This window comes from Curcuma longa, chromosome 3 (genome assembly GCF_044706935.1).
Source record: "Curcuma longa cultivar G26 ecotype Majalengka, Jawa Barat chromosome 3, ITB_CL_G26_1.1, whole genome shotgun sequence".
Classification (NCBI taxonomy): Eukaryota; Viridiplantae; Streptophyta; class Magnoliopsida; order Zingiberales; family Zingiberaceae; genus Curcuma; species Curcuma longa.
In genome coordinates, this window is record NC_133863.1 from 8,363,192 (window position 1) to 8,381,528 (window position 18,337).

The following is an 18,337-nucleotide window of genomic DNA, read 5'->3' on the forward strand; positions in this document are numbered from 1 at the left end:
AGATAAATTTTTCTCACATGGTGGATTGCAGGTCGTTCACCCTATTCTTATGTGAGACATCTCATGGGATGGATTGCAGGTCGTCCATCCTATTTTCATGTGAGATATTTTTCGGGTGGATTGCGGGTCGTTCACACAATTTATGTATGTATAGATGCATATTTATGATGCAATTTCGTTACGGTGGATTGCAGGTCATTCACTGTATTATACAATGCATTTCTTTCAAGTGGGTTGCAAGTCACACACATTGTTATTTTTCATTTATACATGATATGTTTGTATTAAGTAAAATGTAGGTTATTCCCCTTTACTTAAAGTTGGTGTCACATTCTAGATGAATAGATTGTATGTCGTTTACCCACTCAAGAAATCATATATTGAGTGCAGTTGATCAATAAAATAAGACCATAATGAAAATTGATGATATTAATTAAAAAAGAAATAAAAGACGAATGATATGAAAAAGATAAATGATAATTGATGGTGTTGCCTTCTTTAATACTATTCTTCATGCACGTCTATCGTATCTCTATTTTACACTTTGTGCTCACTTTCTTTTTCCCTTTGATCTCCAGATTCACAGACTTGAGGTAATTTTCAAAATTTGATCAATAAAGTTAGACGATTGTTCAGAGATATTCAGCGATAGTTACGAAGATGGTTTCTACAGAGTTCATTAAATTTGTGTTGTTTGCATAGTTGACTACTTATACATTTTGTTATTTCAACATTGTTCATTTCATTATCTACATGAGGTCAGTTGTCAATCATGTCATGGTATGGTTGAGTCAGATTTTGAGATTGAATATTTTCTACATCATTAAATAAAATATTAGCATATTTATGTTGGCACAGCCTGTATATTCTTGTTAGATATTATTTATAGATTTTAATGTAGAATAAATATTATCCAAACAAGAAAACTAATTTCATATAGGAATGGAGGTCTTCGGGTCGTGAAGTAACTTAACTAGCTTCTTGGGTGAAGTAAGTTTTATTTGTTGTTGCTCACACGTTGTTCACAGTAGTGTGAGGTTGAGCTTCTCAACTGATGCACATTGTCTGCTCCTCACCAAACCATTCCATTTGTCCAAAACCCATAACCATCCAACAACTTCTTCATCTCTTTTTAGCCTATAAATAGCCTCGAGGCCTCTTTCCTTAATCTCCATCACAGCACATTGAATCACTCGCCAATGGCTAACTCCATAGCTCTCTTGTTTCTCTCCCTCGCTCTTTGCTTTCTCCTCCCTGCTCCCTCTCTCGCCCAATTCGGCTTCAGCTTCGGCCAGCCGTGGTTGAGTCAACGTCGTCTTGGCTACCGGAGCCAATGCCAGCTCGAGCGCCTCGCTGCCCTCGAACCCACGCGTCGAGTGCCGTCGGAGGCTGGCTTCACCGAGTACTTTGACCAATTCCACGAGCAGTTGCAGTGTGCCGGCGTAGTCGCCTACCGTCGCACCATTCAACCGAGAGGACTAGTCTTGCCGTACTACTCCGATGCCCCTAGACTCGTCTACATAGTCCAAGGTGCGATCGATCGATCGATATTCATTATCTTCTTTTTTTACAAGTATTATTAATTATGATGGCATTCAATTGTCGCGCGTCCTTCAATTCCTAGCTCATTGATAGTATATACGTGCAGGTAGGGGTATCTCTGGAACGGTGATTCCTGGTTGCCCAGAGTCATTCCAATCTCTACGACAAGGCTTTGAGCAACAATGGGAAGAGGAAGTGGAAAGCCAGAGCCAGCAGCGTTTCAGGGACGAGCACCAAAGGGTTCAATTCTTCCGTGAGGGCGATGTTCTGGCATATCCTGCCGGCGTCGCTAATTGGGTCTACAATAACGGTGAAGTTCCTATCGTAGCTATCACTGTCGCCGACACAAGCAGCAATGCCAACCAACTCGATCGCCAACACAGAGTCAGTTCAATTCAAATTCGTATAGTAATTAATTCATTCACTAATTTCTAATAAAACATGCATCGATCAGCTAATTAATTAATTATATTTATGTGTCCGCGCGTTTAGCAATTTCTATTGGCCGGCAGAGAGAGACAATCCCAAGAGCAAATCGCACAGGCAGAAGAGAGATTCCAGCAACAGAAGGGTAATAACCTCCTGAGCGGCTTCGAACTCGAGCTTCTGGCTGAGGCTATGGGAGTCGACAAGGAAGTCGTGAGGAAGATTCAAAATCTAAACGACAACAGAGGTGACATTGTTCACGTGGAGAAAGGGCTACAGATGTTGGAACCACAGAGGCATGCTGAGCAGGAAGCTCAAGAGCAAGAGAGAGAGGAAAGAGAAGAGACGACGCAGGAGAGGAGCTGGGGATCATCATGCGAACGTAGTAATGGATTGGAAGAAACTTACTGCACCCTCAAGAACAGACAAAACATTGCCAATCCCACTCTTGCCGACTACTACAACCCACGCGCTGGAAGACTCACTAGCCTCAACGTCCAAAAGCTTCCCATCCTTCGGTTCATCCAACTCAGTGCCGAAAGAGGAGTTCTTCGACGGGTAATATCTTCGATCATTCACATCGATATATATATATATCGTTACTTTACAAGTATAAACATTGATTAAATAAATACTGACATTTTCTGGATCGATCTTTTCATCGATCTATGCAGAATGCAATTCAACCACCTCACTGGAATATCAATGCTCACAGTATCATGTATGTGGTAAGGGGAAGTGGTCGCCTGCAGGTGGTCGGCCACCAAGGTCGAACCGTGTTCGACGGTGAGCTCCGTCAAGGACAACTGTTGGTGATCCCACAACAGCACATCGTAATCAAGAAGGCACAGAGCGAGCAATTCGAGTGGATCTCATTCAAGACCAATGAGAATGCGTTGGTGAGCCATATTGTGGGTAAAACATCTGTTCTTCGAGGAATTCCGGTGGAGGTGCTGATGAACTCCTACCGCGTCTCGAGAGAGGAAGCCAGAAGGCTCAAGTTCAACAGAGGAAATGAAATAGCAATCTTCAGTCCTCGACAAGAAAGAGAACAGCAGCAGGGTAGCGTACTCAACAGTGTTAAGGAGTTGATCACCGGAGTTTTTATGGCCTAATAAAGCTATAATTAAGGTTGAATAATAAAGCCTTCCTTGTAGTTCTGGCACTTTAGTCAAATAAATAAAAAGTCAAACGCTGGACTTTAATTATGCACTTTTACCTCCTGCATTGCTCTTGTTATTTCTGTTTATCGTTCTATCTTGCAAAAGTTGTGTGCTGCTGCTTATTCTTCTTCAAATTTTGTGATTCTTCTGCAAAAGTTCCACTATTAGGGAACAATGAAATACAAGTGGGAATCACTGAACCATATTATATGATCTGTATTAGCATCATATACTTTTAACACTATCAACCAAATGCGTACATGAATTACTCAACTAAGAGTTTTACAGTAGATGAACCTATACAAGATCAGCCGACTTGACTTGTCGTATCATCAGGCATCAAAAACTGAGATTGTAAATTGATGATTGTACAACGAGCAAAGAATTCCCAGGTTGTTTTTATTCTCTATTCTCCTATTTATTTAACTCCAGCCATTGAGGCTCTGCACAGTAGTAGAGCCAGAAACAGATGGAACAAAACCTCGCCCGCCAAAAACTGGACGCATGAATGCATCATCGAACTTCCGCCAATAGTGATGAACCCTATGAGTTGGTTTTGTGAGGAGCAATCTAAGATTGTATGGCCGAGCTATATGTTCCCCTATTTCATCTTCCAAGGCCTGTCCATTCTCCATGAGCGGCCATAGGAGAGATTTGGGGGTTGATTGATCAGAGGACATGCTGCTGAAGTGCTTTGCGCTATGTGGCAATAAGAACCTCAAGAGCGGCTTCGTCATCAATCCAAAAACCTACGAGGCATCATTTAAGCTAGTAAAACAATCAGAAATTTCACTCCAGAAAAAGAACTGCTTATAGCATTTGATAATCACCAGCTTGTTTATTTATTTAGCTTGAACATTATGGTAAATTCGAATTCAGAAGGTGGCAAACATAACAGGAATCTTTACATATTTCCTACTTCAGCAAACACAAAGACTTACCACAGTGCTGAAGAGCACAACAGAGATAGTGCTAGTGATCATAATTGCATTTCCTCGCAGTTGAGTGTGTCCAGATCTTGCAAACTGTAAGTTCAATAGATATATATATTATCAGAATTTGAAAATTGGAGATGTGTTCATCTTTCAAATCATCTATCTGAATTAGATTATCATAAGAACTGCAGGGTGACAAAAAATTCATGCTAAACATCAGTTGAATGTCAAGAAATGTATTATCAAGAAACATTAGTATTTTGATTGAACTGGACATATAATGAATCAGGGAAAGCATCTCTGCCTCCTTTTTTAATATTAATAGATCTATTGTGAAAAAAACTTCAAATTTGATAACCTGATTGTAAGCAAGTGCTATGGACACTGCACCTCTCATGAGACCTGCCCACCATATCGTAACCTGTCTAAATTTGTGTGAATCTATTACTGAATCAATCTGATGAACTTAGTGAGAATGATTATATGTGCACTTACTTGCTGTTTAAAAATGATTCTCTCGTCTGGAGATTTCTTTGTTAGGTTGGATAGAAATGAGAGTGGAAATACAAAAGCAGCTCGACCAACCAAAACTAGCCCTAACAAGATCGAGCTGATCTGAACTGATTTCCCAGGGCTGCAAAAAAGGCACATGAATGTTTCTTTATAATCAATATTAGTAAGAGGAACGAGAATCAGAAATGTTATTAGGCATGAGGTGTAGTAGATTTAGTCCTGTATTAGTACTTATAGGTGTTTATGGTTTTATCATGAGTTCTAAAAATTTCATGCGAGTGTTTCATATCAAGACGCATACAATGCAATACTTCTTTTCCAAACCATACCTGCTACTAACAAACCTCCATTTTTCGATGTCCAACGCATCCATTCCGACATAAAGAAATAAAAAGGTTTCTGCAATGAAGGATAATGTGGCAAATGTGTGCCTGGAGTTGCAAGAAAGGAAAGCAAAGAGAGATGGAGAATAATTAGTGGACTCGGACTCTATTTGATCGATGGGATGCTTAGAAACTGAGTTAATCAACAAATTAAAGACCAAATAGAGGCATTAAGATCATTTGTAACACACTTGGTAGTAATTCTGGAGCCCTCTGTGACATTATGCCAGGTATAGTGTGACATGACTATCCCACAGAAGAATACTGTGAGGATGCCGCTTAGATCCAACAACTGCAACATAAAACAAAGCCTGAGAACATAAACAACTCTACAAATTAAACCATCTACTCGAGATTTTAAGAACTTGTTTCATGCAATTAAAGATGCATCTCACTTCTGCCAACATATATGACAAGTACGCCATGAGCATCATAAGAGCAACTTCTCTATCAGTAGAATGTCTGGGAAGGAAAATGAATAAAGATTATTTCAATTCTTAAAATTTCAATTTAGAGCAGAACTATTAACTAAAGTATGCCTACAGGGGTAAGTTCATCGACTAACCTCCCAATGTACAATTTCTTGATGATGTAAGCACTTAGCAGTCCACCCTGAAATTAATAGATTAAATATTTTTAGATCATACAAGATGATATATATCTACAAAAATATCGAACTAGTAGTGAAATGCATGAAGTAATATCATACAAAAGCTCCAAGGAGGGTGCTGGTGAGAAACAGATATCCAAAGTTTGCCACAAATTTCAATATGATTATGGCATCGATGTGAACAAGATCAAAGTTCTGAATTGCGTTAAAGAGCACGACGGATGTAGCATCATTAACAACTCCTTCGCCAAATACCAAGCTATATAATAGAGGTGTTTCATCTTGATTAAGAATCTGTTTCAGAGGAAAATTTTGTGTGTTGAGTATTTACCTTATTCAGCTAGAACTAATGAATCCAGAAGCCTTCATTACCTGCAAGGTGCAGACAGAATCCGTGGCAGAAAATATGGCACCTATTGCTGCATCAACAAAAGCAAAGGAACAAATCAGAATGAGAAAGATCACTAGGATATAGGGAAAGCAAAGATATGTGTGAATAAGGAAAAACAAATACCAAGAAAGTCTCCGATATCCAATGAGCCAATATCCATTTTCTGGAACAATGCAACTGCTCCTGTGTTTACCACCAAAGGAAGAAAAATATATATTATGCAACATAAAAGACTGAACCAATAGGCATGATTAACACTGCTATCCAGTGTTGTGCACTTGGAAAGAAATCTCGAAGATCTCTTTTTCACAGGGCAATACACTTTTGTTAAAAGAAGAGCTTTGCATATTCCAACTCTGAAACAAAAGAATACACATGACGAAGATGTTCTGGAAACTTAGGATTCACATAGTAGGCATCTTGTGACATGACCCTGAGAACTTACCAAAGGAAATTATGAAAAACGAGATTAATGTCCCAATTGCACCGAACAACATGATTGTCATGAAGTTGCGGAAGAATTGTTTCTTTTTTACTTGGAAGCTGGAAATCAAGAAAATTTCAACAAGTCAGTCTCAAGCTATATCAGTTACAGAAGATATTTTCTGGCTACAAGGAAATCACAGTCTCAGATGTCAAACGATAAATGGTATATTGTTAATGAATTTAGAACGGAAACATGTTGACAATGTTAGCTATCAGCTCAACTGTGAAAACACTAAGAATTTAGCAGAAGTAGGATAAAAACACCATCGAAAACAATTATTTTATATCGGTTCACTTTGTCAATCATATTTTATTCATAATCTCTATTCATTTTTTAGCCATAGTAAGTAGAAGATCAATCCACTTAATAACATTGTGTTCCTCGTCGTATATATGTAGCTGGCATCAAATAATCACTCAAGAACCAAACAGCAAATCTTACTCAATACCATGTCCAATGAATCATGTGCAAGATGAAAAATAACTCAATTGGGCCTTATCAATATGTCAAGCACAGGATTAAAAGGATGATCCAAACAAGAAGTTTATGTTCTAGACAGTAGCTAAAATCCTCGGTTTTGCAATCTAACGCATAACCAAAATGGTAACCGTTCAAAGAACATTAACGATATATGCCCTCTTTTTCCTATTTAGAATAAATAAATGAGAGTGAAAAACAAAACCCGGCATTGAATATAATGGGAGGGAGAAGGTAGATGAAGAAGAGATCTTCGCTAAACACGAAGATGTGCGAGCTCTTCCCTTTGGTCGTCAGCAGAATGACGGCCCCCGTGCAAACTCCCTGGACCAGCAGAAGAAACAACGAAGAGGGGACTAAGGAACCCTATTCTTCCGAGGCCGGATCGAAAAAATGAATACTTTATTCGACAGAGAGAGAACAAATGGCGAAGGGAACTCACGATCACAAGGGCGGTGATCGACTCGTTTATCCATCGGCTCTCCTCCAGAAGGTGCCCGATGACGATGCATCCGCAGAGCAGCGCGACGAAGATATTGATGGACACGACGGAAGCGTGGTCCGACGTCGCCGACAGTATGCCCGGGCGAGCGAGGTGATGCGCGACCAAGCCCAGCGCCATGAAACCAGAAATCGAGAGAGAGGCTCAAAAGCAAGGCAACGATTGAGAAAAATTGCAGCGGGGTGGATCACGTCTCCGAGGAGTCTAGACGCGACCTCTTGCCTCTTGGCGCGCTTTCCACGGAACCGGAGGCTAAATCAAGAATGCAGAAAAAAAAAAAAAGCTTTTGGGGGGCGAAATTTCCGGCAAAAAAGGAAAGAGCTAAAAAAAGGCGGCTTTTTGGAGCGGAAATCTAGCAAAGAAGGCGAAAAAGAAAGAAGATCGCCGGCGTTCGATCGGGCAACAGGCGAATATGGAGACTTTTGAAGAAGAACGGGAGGCGACGGGCTAAATACTTCGTTCGCGTCCTTGCTGCACCAAATTTAAAAAAAAAAGTTTAATTTGACTAAAATTAAGGATAGTTTTCAAAATGCTCCATGAATTTCATAAACATCTCGATTTCTTAGTTCTTACTATAATACGAATCAATTCACTCCTCTCACTACTCTTTTATTATTATTCTCAGTCTCCATCATGACTGCCATGACTGCAAACAAATATAATATAATTGATTTCCCTAATAATTTAATTTCTCCTTCAAGATGCATCATGTGAAGAACAAAGAGATCTCCCTCGTCAAGTACAGAAGGAGAGGAGAGTAACATGGCATCTGTCTCCACAAGCTGAGATCTGAATTACTACACCAAAAGAAAAACTATTCTCCAGTCTAATTTAAAAAAAAAAAAAACACTGGAGCTTTAACTGCTTCAAAGGAGTTGTGGATGTTGTCCGCGTTGACTTAATTGTACCAAAGATCGATGAGATGTGTGTTGTAGTTGAGTTGCACCAAAATGGATCCCCCGGCGCATGTAGCTTTATTTATTTGATTTTGAGAGCCAAAACTACATGCAAGGCTTTATTTGATACTAGATAGCCTTTATTATTATTCCATTAGAGCTAGCTAGCCTTGATTATTTATTCTGTGACACTCTACAGTAGATAGGTTACGCAGCAGCTCGATCTTCCTTCTCCTGTCGAGGACTGAAGATTGCTATTTCATTTCCTCTGTTGAACTTGAGCCTTCTGGCTTCCTCTCTCGAGACGCGGTAGGAGTTCATCAGCACCTCCACCGGAATTCCTCGAAGAACAGATGTTTTACCCACGATATGGCTCACCAACGCATTCTCATTGGTCTTGAATGAGATCCACTCGAATTGCTCGCTCTGTGCCTTCTTGATCACTATGTGCTGTTGTGGGATCACCAACAGTTGTCCTTGACGGAGCTCACCGTCGAACACGGTTCGACCTTGGTGGCCGACCACCTGCAAGCGACCACTTCCCCTTACCACATACATGATACTGTGAGCATTGATATTCCAGTGAGGTGGTTGAATTGCATTCTGCATATGAATAGATCGATCGAGAAAATGTCAGTATTTATTTAATTAATGTTTATACTTGTAAAATAACGATATATATATCGATGTGAATGATCGAAGATATTACCCGTCGAAGAACTCCTCTTTCGGCACTGAGTTGGATGAACCGAAGGATGGGAAGCTTTTGGACGTTGAGGCTAGTGAGTCTTCCAGCGCGTGGGTTGTAGTAGTCGGCAAGAGTGGGATTGGCAATGTTTTGTCTGTTCTTGAGGGTGCAGTAAGTTTCTTCCAATCCATTACTACGTTCGCATGATGATCCCCAGCTCCTCTCCTGCGTCGTCTCTTCTCTTTCCTCTCTCTCTTGCTCTTGAACTTCCTGCTCAGCATGCCTCTGTGGTTCCAACATCTGTAGCCCTTTCTCCACGCGAACAATGTCACCTCTGTTGTCGTTTAGATTTTGAATCTTCCTCACGACTTCCTTGTCGACTCCCAGAGCCTCAGCCAGAAGCTCGAGTTCGAAGCCGCTCAGGAGGTTATTACCCTTCTGTTGCTGGAATCTCTCTTCTGCCTGTGCGATTTGCTCTTGGGATTGTCTCTCTCTGCCCGCCAATAGAAATTGCTAAATGCGCGCACATGTAAATCAATCAATTAGCTGATGAATGTTTTATTAGAAATTACTGAATAATTAAGTACTATACTAATTTGAATTGAACTGACTCTGTGTTGGCGGTCGAGTTGGTTGGCATTGCTGCTTGTGTCGGCGACAGCGATTGCTACGATAGGAACTTCACCGTTATTGTAGACCCAATTAGCGACGCCGGCAGGATATGCGAGAACATCGCCCTCGCGGAAGAATTGAACCCTTTGGTGCTCGTCCCTGAAACGCTGCTGGCTCTGGCTTTCCACTTCCTCTTCCCATTGTTGCTCAAAGCCTTGTCGTAGAGATTGGAATGACTCTGGGCAACCAGGAATCACCGTTCCAGAGATACCCCTACCTGCACGTATATACTATCAATGAGCTAGGAATTGAAGGACGCGCGACAATTGAATGCCATAGTTAATAATACTTAGCTTGTAAAAAAGAAGATAATGAATATCGATCGCTTACCTTGGACTATGTAGACGAGTCTAGGGGCATCGGAGTAGTAAGGCAAGACGAGGCCTCTCGGTTGAATGGTGCGACGGTAGGCGACTACGCCGGCACACTGCAACTGCTCGTGGAATTGGTCAAAGTACTCGGTGAAGCCAGCCTCCGACGGCACTCGACGCGTGGGTTCGAGGGCGGCGAGGCGCTCAAGCTGGCATTGGCTCCGGTAGCCAAGACGACGTTGACTCAACCACGGCTGGCCGAAGCCCTGCTGGCCGAAGCCGAATTGGGCGAGAGAGGGGCTAGGGAGGAGAAAGCAAAGAGCGAGGGAGAGAAACAAGAGAGCTATGGAGTTAGCCATTGGCGAGTGATTCAATGTGCTGTGATGGAGATCAAGGAAGGAGGCCTCAGGGGTATTTATAGGCTAAAAAGAGATGAAGAGGTTGGTGGATGGTTATGAGTTTTGGACAAGTGGAATGGTTTGGTGAGGAGCAGACAATGTGCATCAGTTGAGAAGCTCAACCTCACAATACTGCAAACAACATGTGAGCAACAGAAAATAAAACTTACTTCACCCAAGAAGCTAAGTTTCCTTGCCAAGCTTGAAATCATATATTTAGTTTGTCTTGTTAGTTACTGTTACCAACTTGCACTAACATTAGTCTGTCGTCATCGTCAAGTTGTGTTAGTCTCAACAACATGCTTGCCAAACACTAATTTTATTGAAATACTAGTACTAAAATAACATCTTTAGGATTGTCAACCAGTTACATCAAATGTTTAACGTTTTTTGAGCAATCTCAAACTTCAACGATTCTAAAACAGGGATTGGAATATCATCATTGCGAGTTCCTGCATCTCGACCATTTACATCAAATGTTATTCAAGACGATCTCAAACTTCTATGGCTCTATAATACGGATTGGAATATCATCTCCGCTAGTTCCTGCATCGAAAGAGACACAAAATAACATCGAGTTTACAAACTCATCAAGGCATGGAAAAATAGGAATACAAATCTTATGGAGGACCCAAATTTATCTGTCGAATCCAGTTTGGATCATCTTTCAGCTGTTATTGGGATTTCTCCATAGGATTTATTCGAAAATTAGGTAATATATGGCCACATAATCATCACCTGTTTCCCAGAGGCCACAGATGGTTCACCCCATTCAATTGCCTTCTTTTCAAGTGTCTCAAAATCTGCCTTACCAGACTGCATTCAAAGATTATGAGATTATGATTTGTTATTTGATCATGTAGTTTATAATGGGATTGATAAGTGAATGTACCTCGATCAAAGCCCCAAGTTCAGTGTCAAAGCTTTGGTAGCGTTTACGAACAAGCTCAGCGAGAGAACCATCCTAGAATTAGGAAAGCACACTCAATACATCTCTGAGTGATCTCGCATGAATTTGAATACTCATTTTACCTCGATTAGTTTGGCTGCATTTCGAAGCCCTCGAGCAAGTGTATCCATTCCAGAAATATGAGCTATGAACAAGTCCTCGACATCAGTGCTCTCTCTCCTCCTGAACCATGTCATAACAATATAATTCATATTGCTAAGCATCAAATAGAGTTAACGGAATGAAGTAAAGGAACTGACAATTTTGCATCGAAGTTAAATCCACCAGGTGCGATTCCTCCCTGCCAAGTCATAAAATTATAATTCAATGTGCAAATGTGAAAAGGTAGAAGTCATTAGTCATAAGCAAGTGCTTGACTAATCAATTATTTAAGTTCATAGTTAACACATCCATAATAACTTTAATGAATATGGGTTTGCCACCTTATTTTCTCAAATAAGTTTCTTCTTGATGAAGTTTAATATGTATGAGATTTCCCACCTTTTTTGCAAATTAAACCAACTTACATTTCTCACAACACTGAGCATGACAAGGGTTGCCTCTCCAATATCTGTGAGAAACTGATCAGTGTCCCAACCTATGCCAAGAATAGTGTGCAACACATTATTATTTACTCTCTGCAGCGCGAAAAGCAGTTAAGTTTGTTTCAACTTTCATTTTGCTTTAGGAAAAAGCATGTACCAATCTGCGGATCACCAGTATTTGCATCAATATTTCCGAGCAATCCATTTATTCTTGCAGTTTCAAGCTCATGGTGACAGCTGCATGAATCATGCTATCAAATTTTGCAAAAGAGATCAAGCAGAATTTGCTCCAGACATCAAGTTGAACTAATATTTTAAAGAACACACCTATGACCAGATAAAGTGGCATGGTTACATTCAATATTCAACTTGAACTCCCCTACATCATAGTTAAGTTACCGTCATGATCTAAAGAATCGTATAGAAACTATACAAGAGTCTGATCTCAATAGTTAAATAAATACCTGAAAGGCCATATTTTTGAAGGAAAGCGAAGGCAGTTGCAGCATCCCAATCATACCTGTCACAGCAAAAGCCATGTTAGAACAGATGACAATGAAGATCATCGTGGTATAACCTTTAGTTGCAGTACGTACTGATGCTTAGTGGGTTCTTGAGGTTTTGGTTCTATCAGCAATGTTCCTGGAATGCAGGGGGAAAATATTTATAATAAAAGTATCATAAGATCATACACAAAGGGGCATCACTCAAGGAGATCATATAATGTAAAATAAGCAATGTGGAAATCTTTCTATGTTCTTCCATCTCTTCACTGTTTGATTCATTAAATACCCGTTTAACAAATTTTTTGCAGAAGAATGAGTTGAAAATTAATTACCATTAAATCCAATCTTCTTTTTATAATTGACAGCAGCTTGAAGAAAACTTGCCTGTATATTTGCAAACATTAGTTTTATATATGACACTAACACTTTATCATATGCAGAAAATCTACGGATATGAAATGCATCAAAAGATGAATTTTGACATGCCCCTCAACAGAAATATGAAAATCCAAAACAAATCGCATTAATTGACTTAAATATACTAATTAGCAGTACCAAGTGATCAAGCTCTCTTCCCATATCGGTGTTGAGAAGAGTTTGATAACCTTCACGTCCACCCCAAAATACGTAGTTCTCTCCTCCTAAGTAGTGTGTTACCTGTAAGAATACAGATTTTAACAGACCGGAGATAAAATAAAGAGAGAGAGATCTGCTAAACTCACCTCCATTGCCTTTTTGACTTGAGCAGCTGCATAAGCATAAACTCCAACTTCTGAGCTGCATATCAATGTACATAACTCAGGTTACAGGATCATATAGTATGGTAGTATTACAATGAAACAAAAAATGAAGTGACAAAACCTTGTAGCAGCTCCATGCATATAGCGAGGATGCAAGAAGAGTTGTGCTGTGCCCCACAATGGTGTGATTTTTGTCCTCTCCTATATTATATTCATTTGAAGGAAATTATAATCACAGGATTTGTTAATTATTAGTTAAACCGAAAAGCAACATTAAATTATGAGCTATCTCTGAATTTATTAATTCAGAAAAATTAAATTACATTTTGGTAATGTAGTGCAAGTCTTGCGATAATTTACAAAATGGCAATAGAATGCTAATTCACCTGGAGTTCTTTCGCAAGAGCTACCACTGCATCCAAGTTTGCATTTGTTTCCTGTGAAACAAAATTCCCCATAGATTAGGTGAAGGGAAGTATCAAATTGCCTCTAAACCATTGATCTAAATTAAAAATAAAAAGAAAATAAAGAAATTACAAAGTGTTAACATCTCTTGAAGGGTAAATATTCAAAAATATTAGAAATAATTAATGATAACTAGCATCAAATTCTAGCATGAGTTGATATGAATGGCAAAGCTTCTAACAAATATTGATGTTAATATAGCTAGATTCATTTATAAGTTAATTGTGATTATGAAAAGTTAATGATCATATATGAACTCCACTTCATATATACCTCTGCTAATACTAATCATAATAAAGAAATTAAACGGTTAAAAAAGAACAACATGAACTTACTGTCAACGTTTTACCATCTGGAGCAATATCTCTATCATGGAAACACCATTTGTCAACACCAAGCTTCTCCGAGAACTCAAAGTGTGCTCTCACTGTATTTAGATGCATATATGTCATAGGTTTATTGAACTAACACGAATTATCTATTTTGAAATATTTTGGTAGCATTCGGTTGCATCATATTTAGTTAAAAATATGCCTAAAGAATAATGAATCCATACTAGAACATGAATTATCATAAGTTTCAAATAAAACTGAAAGGATTACAACAATAAGAATCAAGAAATGCTAGCTTACTTCTCCTTTTGGCCATCTCTAGTGAGTTTGTACCATCCTCCCATGGCCAGGATTTTGTTGGGGCACCAAAAGGATCAGCACCAGTCCCTCGAAACGTATGCCAAAAGGCGACACTAAACCGAAACCAATCCTACAACAACAATTTTTGTTTAAAAGAAAAGCTATCATCAAAAAAGGAAACCTAAACCAATCTCAAAAAGGAACAAGCTATCATCAAACCTTCATTTTCTTCCCAAGAATCTCCTCCTCAGCATTGTACCACTTAAACGAAAGTGGATTCTTGCTAGATGGACCCTGTCGAAACAAAACAATCATTCATAAGAAAATCTAACAAAATAATCAATGTAAGGACCAAAACGTTAGCACACTGCATTTCAATGAGAGTGAAGCATTAGCTTGTGAAATATCACCTCATACTTAATTTTTGAGATGCCAGGGAAGAATTCCCCTTCCCAGCCATCGCCATCGCACTTGACCTCGCGATTGGCTGGGCATGTTTTGGGGATTTCAGCAATCTGCAAACCAACAAACATTACACGAGCATCCATTGCAACAAATGGAGAGAAAAGAAGAAGCGTGAGATCACTTACAACGACAGAAAGAACAAGAGTCAATGGCAACAGCAGCAGACTCCCCTTGAATTTCATGTTGCACAAAATGCCTAAAAAGGAACAAACTTTGGAAGAAACTGAGAAAATTTAGCTTCGAGCGATCAAAAAAAAAAAAACAAAACAAATATACTAAAAAATGAATAGAGATTACCAACTCAAAGCCGATCACCAATCCGTCTTCGTCGCTTCTTCTTCAGCCGCAAAGCGATTGATGATATTTGTGGAAAAGTGAAGCATCGCTAGGGCTATTTATAGTGGAAAATGGATTGAGAGATTTAATTCTTATCAATTCCAACAAAAAAGGAAACGAACAAGAATTTTTTTTGTCAAAGTTTATCATCAAAATTTAAAAACTTCCATATTGGTCAAAACAACATCAAAATTTCAAAAACTCTACTCTTTTAGCATAAATTAAGTTGAGATTATGGTAGAGGATTATATGCTGTATTTAAACGATTTAAATGGTCAAAAAAGGATTATATATATATATATATATATATATATATATATATATATATATATATAAATATATATATATATATATATGCTCGTTTGAAAGCTCTTTCTTATCCATGAACAATAAATCAATTATATTCTTAAAACTTTTACTTAATTGAGAGTTTACAAGACCAAACAATTATTGATAAATAGATATTACTTCTATGGTTAATAAATAAATAAATAACTCAACTTATTTGTATGTTGTATTTTTTAATCAAAATGCAGTTTTTCCTTCAAAAAAATATGAAAAAGGCATCTTAATATATTTCTTCTATCCAAAATACTTTTACTCCAATAATATTATAAAAAATAGATGTTATAGTATATATTAACTTGTTAAAATAAATAATTACCTTTAAGACATAATTGTGTTAGTTATGATAGAATAAAATTATAGAAATAAATAAGATAATATTTTTTTATTATGATTAATTATAATTTTTTAATTTATCTTTTTATAAATGATCCACGATTCAACAGAAACATCACATTTTTTATTATTTTCCCCCTAAATGCCGAACCAGAAAGGGACAACCAAGTTTGATTTTGAAAACCTCGATTAAAATAGCCTTTATGAGCTTCAAAAACGAATCATAAGGAACAAGAAGCTGAAAAAAATCCGTGGATAAATATTATTTAATTTTCTTTTTCTAGTCGTCTACTCCAATTGATTGACGGGAGAATAATCATGAAAAAAAATACATGAATTGCGTGTTCCACGGATTACAAATTTTTTATTTATATTTCCCCTCCCTCATTAATCATTGCTTCGAATTATATATATTTTCCTCTTTTTCCATTTTTTTAAATATATTTACAAGTAAAACGTTGGATTAGTGCCACCGCCCATTTAACATCTTTGTCAACAAGTCTTTTCCAAAGAACATGAAAACTTTCAAAAGTCAAATATCTTCATGTTAAAAATAAATAGATTATCAAATAGAAACTTAAAATAAATAATTTATTATACAAATTCGGAAAAATATCTATTATACGTAGTTAGTGCTCGTTAATGTTAAAGCTACAGAACAGAACAGAACAGAACAGGGGAAGGAGAAAGGAAACAGAGCATAGCAGAGGATACAAAATAAGGGGACAGAGATGGTTAGCATTGGACGTTCCCCTCGTCGCCTTCCTCATCTTCCTCGTCGGTATTGTCGTCGGAGTCATTAGCGTCGTAGTGGTCGCCGTCGGAGGAGGACAAATGAGCCAACCGGCAATAGCCATGGAGGTGGCCGTTGACGCATACGAAGTACTCCAAGCTGCCTTGATGGGCGCCGAGCCTCCGCGCAGCGCTCCTCGGCACCAGCCCCGCCGCCGTCATGCTCCACACCCGCGCGCCGCAGTAGGGGCACCGCACCCGCGCCTCCAGCTCCGCCCTCTTCCTGAGTAGACACGCCCTCGTTCTCGACCTCATGAACCCCCTGAACACACCCCTGTACGCCCCCAAGTCCTCTCCTCCGCAGCCGCCGGGCGCCTCCGGGTGCTCGCAGGGATCGCTGACGAAGAGGAGATCGCCCCAGCACCGCCGCGGGAGGAAGCACCGCCCCGACGTCTTCGAGAACCGCGAAACCCCCACGAAGTGCGCCTTCGCTGGCGTCTCCACCGGCGAGAAGAACCGCGTCGCCGCCGCGCAGCCGCAGCAGAAGAACAACAGCTTCGCCAGCGCGTACCACCCGCCTCCCAGCCGCCCCAACGGCTTCGCCCCGCTCGCTGTCAGCGCAGCCACCATACGCGGCGCCCGCGCCGCACACAGCTCCCGGAACAGCACCCGCCGGGCCACCGCCCGCAGCCGCCGGCTCAAGCACGCGACTAGGCAGATCACCTGCGGATCCCAGTTTATGCTCCGGAACACCAGGAACAGCACCATCTCGTCCATGATCCCCGTGTTTCCGTCGCCGGCGACTCTCGCCGCCGACGAATAAGGCAAAGATTTACAACTCGGACGCCTACTACTACTCTCCATCGTCGCTCGTTGCATTCCGTAAATTCGATTCAATGATTTATCGAATCAAATTCTGGTGATGGAATACAAAAGATTGAGACGAAGAGGAGGAAACTGGTGGATTTGGCCGAATCGATTCTTGTCCGCTCCAAACTGACTTTAATTGGCTAATATAGAGGCTCCTAATCCGGGGCCGGTCGGGTTCGACTGGTTCAATTGTCGGACCGTCCTGATTCTTTTCCGCTCGAAAGCGAGTCTGTACGCGTGGCGGCTCTACACTCCACCGGTCCGACCAGGGTCTCATCGGACTTGCAATCCGCTGATTCGCCGACACGCGTCCGTCAAAGCCATCGAGGACGTGTGTCGCGATCTGGTAGCTTCTTGACGGACACGAATGCTGTAAAATGCGCAAGGCGAAGGACACGTGGACATTTCCCAGCTGTTCCAGATATCGATCGGCGATGGGACCAGGAAAATATCTGCGAGGCCACTGACGTCTCCAAGCTCCGAGGAGGACACGTGCCGCGCGAGAAGCGATCCTGTAAAATTTATGGCGACGTGGGATGATCTTCGCCGTCCACGTATGTCTTGAAAACGTGTTTTTGATAATCCCTGTCGCCTTTACGGACTATTTTTAACATGTACGGCTTGTTGCAGTGAAAGGCAAGAAAAAATAATAAAAATATTGGAATCGAGTGGCTCTGAATTTTGTAGCACTGGTTGTTGATTGAATGCTTATGAAACCATTCCATAATTCAATTGATTGATGTAATTGCCCCGGGGTTGAATAATGTGGGTTTAACATGAGGTATTTCATAAGTCCACTAGGCTTGAATAAATAACATGAGATATTGAGTGACTTATCTAGAGTAGTAAGTATGAAGATATCTATTATCTGAGATTTTCAATTTAAGTTTTTTCAGTAATAAATAAATTTCTTTTGAGAGGGATATTGATTGAAAGTGTTGTTTCGATAGTAAAATCTTTTATCCATATATCAAAATCTTGCATCTAAAAAATCTCTTAAGAAATTTTCTAAATATGAGACC

General features: G+C 39.8%; 5 protein-coding genes across 5 annotated transcripts; 1 reads left to right on the forward strand and 4 right to left on the reverse strand.

Moving 5' to 3' along the window:
- The first annotated feature begins 1,199 nt into the window (after positions 1–1,199).
- LOC141823609 (cocosin 1-like) lies at positions 1,200–3,083 on the forward strand. Its single transcript, XM_074710898.1, has 4 exons — positions 1,200–1,530; positions 1,649–1,926; positions 2,035–2,526; positions 2,643–3,083. The coding sequence occupies exons 1-4, from the start codon at positions 1,200–1,202 to the stop codon at positions 3,081–3,083; spliced, it is 1,542 nt and encodes a 513-aa protein (XP_074566999.1).
- Positions 3,084–3,524: 441 nt separating this feature from the next.
- On the reverse strand, positions 3,525–7,598 carry LOC141824884 (sodium/hydrogen exchanger 1-like). The gene is made up of 14 exons (XM_074712221.1): positions 7,370–7,598; positions 7,133–7,251; positions 6,409–6,506; positions 6,087–6,146; positions 5,945–5,991; positions 5,672–5,866; positions 5,528–5,574; positions 5,358–5,424; positions 5,154–5,254; positions 4,909–5,010; positions 4,562–4,700; positions 4,425–4,487; positions 4,073–4,156; positions 3,525–3,880 (listed from the first exon to the last, which is right to left on the reverse strand). Exons 1-14 carry the CDS (start codon positions 7,547–7,549, stop codon positions 3,554–3,556), a joined length of 1,629 nt encoding a protein of 542 aa, XP_074568322.1. The 5' UTR covers positions 7,550–7,598; the 3' UTR covers positions 3,525–3,553.
- Positions 7,599–8,532: 934 nt separating this feature from the next.
- LOC141825704 (cocosin 1-like) lies at positions 8,533–10,355 on the reverse strand. The gene is made up of 4 exons (XM_074713088.1): positions 10,016–10,355; positions 9,625–9,902; positions 9,035–9,526; positions 8,533–8,928 (listed from the first exon to the last, which is right to left on the reverse strand). The coding sequence occupies exons 1-4, from the start codon at positions 10,353–10,355 to the stop codon at positions 8,533–8,535; spliced, it is 1,506 nt and encodes a 501-aa protein (XP_074569189.1).
- A 549-nt stretch (positions 10,356–10,904) lies between these two features.
- Positions 10,905–14,917, reverse strand: LOC141824885 (xylose isomerase-like). Its single transcript, XM_074712222.1, has 20 exons — positions 14,822–14,917; positions 14,642–14,746; positions 14,451–14,525; positions 14,232–14,361; positions 13,935–14,026; positions 13,521–13,571; positions 13,256–13,335; positions 13,117–13,171; positions 12,950–13,051; positions 12,727–12,778; positions 12,485–12,530; positions 12,353–12,408; positions 12,216–12,267; positions 12,046–12,125; positions 11,871–11,941; positions 11,604–11,644; positions 11,427–11,526; positions 11,287–11,358; positions 11,133–11,210; positions 10,905–10,940 (listed from the first exon to the last, which is right to left on the reverse strand). The coding sequence occupies exons 1-20, from the start codon at positions 14,876–14,878 to the stop codon at positions 10,905–10,907; spliced, it is 1,431 nt and encodes a 476-aa protein (XP_074568323.1). The 5' UTR covers positions 14,879–14,917.
- Positions 14,918–16,303: 1,386 nt separating this feature from the next.
- On the reverse strand, positions 16,304–17,413 carry LOC141825350 (EID1-like F-box protein 3). The gene has a single exon (XM_074712733.1). The coding sequence runs from the start codon at positions 17,322–17,324 to the stop codon at positions 16,449–16,451; it is 876 nt and encodes a 291-aa protein (XP_074568834.1). The 5' UTR covers positions 17,325–17,413; the 3' UTR covers positions 16,304–16,448.
- Between the last annotated feature and the right edge of the window lie 924 nt (positions 17,414–18,337).

Excerpts from the sequence above, each read along its gene's own strand:
- LOC141823609 (XM_074710898.1), top strand. The coding sequence starts at position 1,200 with ATGGCTAACTCCATAGCTCTCTTGTTTCTCTCCCTCGCTCTTTGCTTT. Across the intron at positions 1,531-1,648 it reads ACTCGTCTACATAGTCCAAG|GTAGGGGTATCTCTGGAACG; the intron begins GTGCGATCGATC and ends ATATACGTGCAG. Across the intron at positions 2,527-2,642 it reads AAAGAGGAGTTCTTCGACGG|AATGCAATTCAACCACCTCA; the intron begins GTAATATCTTCG and ends CGATCTATGCAG.
- LOC141824884 (XM_074712221.1), bottom strand. The coding sequence starts at position 7,549 with ATGGCGCTGGGCTTGGTCGCGCATCACCTCGCTCGCCCGGGCATACTG. Across the intron at positions 5,992-6,086 it reads GGATATCGGAGACTTTCTTG|CAATAGGTGCCATATTTTCT; the intron begins GTATTTGTTTTT and ends TTGTTGATGCAG. Across the intron at positions 5,255-5,357 it reads TGTCATATATGTTGGCAGAA|TTGTTGGATCTAAGCGGCAT; the intron begins GTGAGATGCATC and ends TTTATGTTGCAG.
- LOC141825704 (XM_074713088.1), bottom strand. The coding sequence starts at position 10,355 with ATGGCTAACTCCATAGCTCTCTTGTTTCTCTCCCTCGCTCTTTGCTTT. Across the intron at positions 9,903-10,015 it reads ACTCGTCTACATAGTCCAAG|GTAGGGGTATCTCTGGAACG; the intron begins GTAAGCGATCGA and ends ATATACGTGCAG. Across the intron at positions 9,527-9,624 it reads AACTCGACCGCCAACACAGA|CAATTTCTATTGGCGGGCAG; the intron begins GTCAGTTCAATT and ends GCGCGCATTTAG.
- LOC141824885 (XM_074712222.1), bottom strand. The coding sequence starts at position 14,878 with ATGAAATTCAAGGGGAGTCTGCTGCTGTTGCCATTGACTCTTGTTCTT. Across the intron at positions 14,747-14,821 it reads CTCTTGTTCTTTCTGTCGTT|ATTGCTGAAATCCCCAAAAC; the intron begins GTAAGTGATCTC and ends GTTGGTTTGCAG. Across the intron at positions 11,211-11,286 it reads AACTTGGGGCTTTGATCGAG|TCTGGTAAGGCAGATTTTGA; the intron begins GTACATTCACTT and ends CTTTGAATGCAG.
- LOC141825350 (XM_074712733.1), bottom strand. The coding sequence starts at position 17,324 with ATGCAACGAGCGACGATGGAGAGTAGTAGTAGGCGTCCGAGTTGTAAA.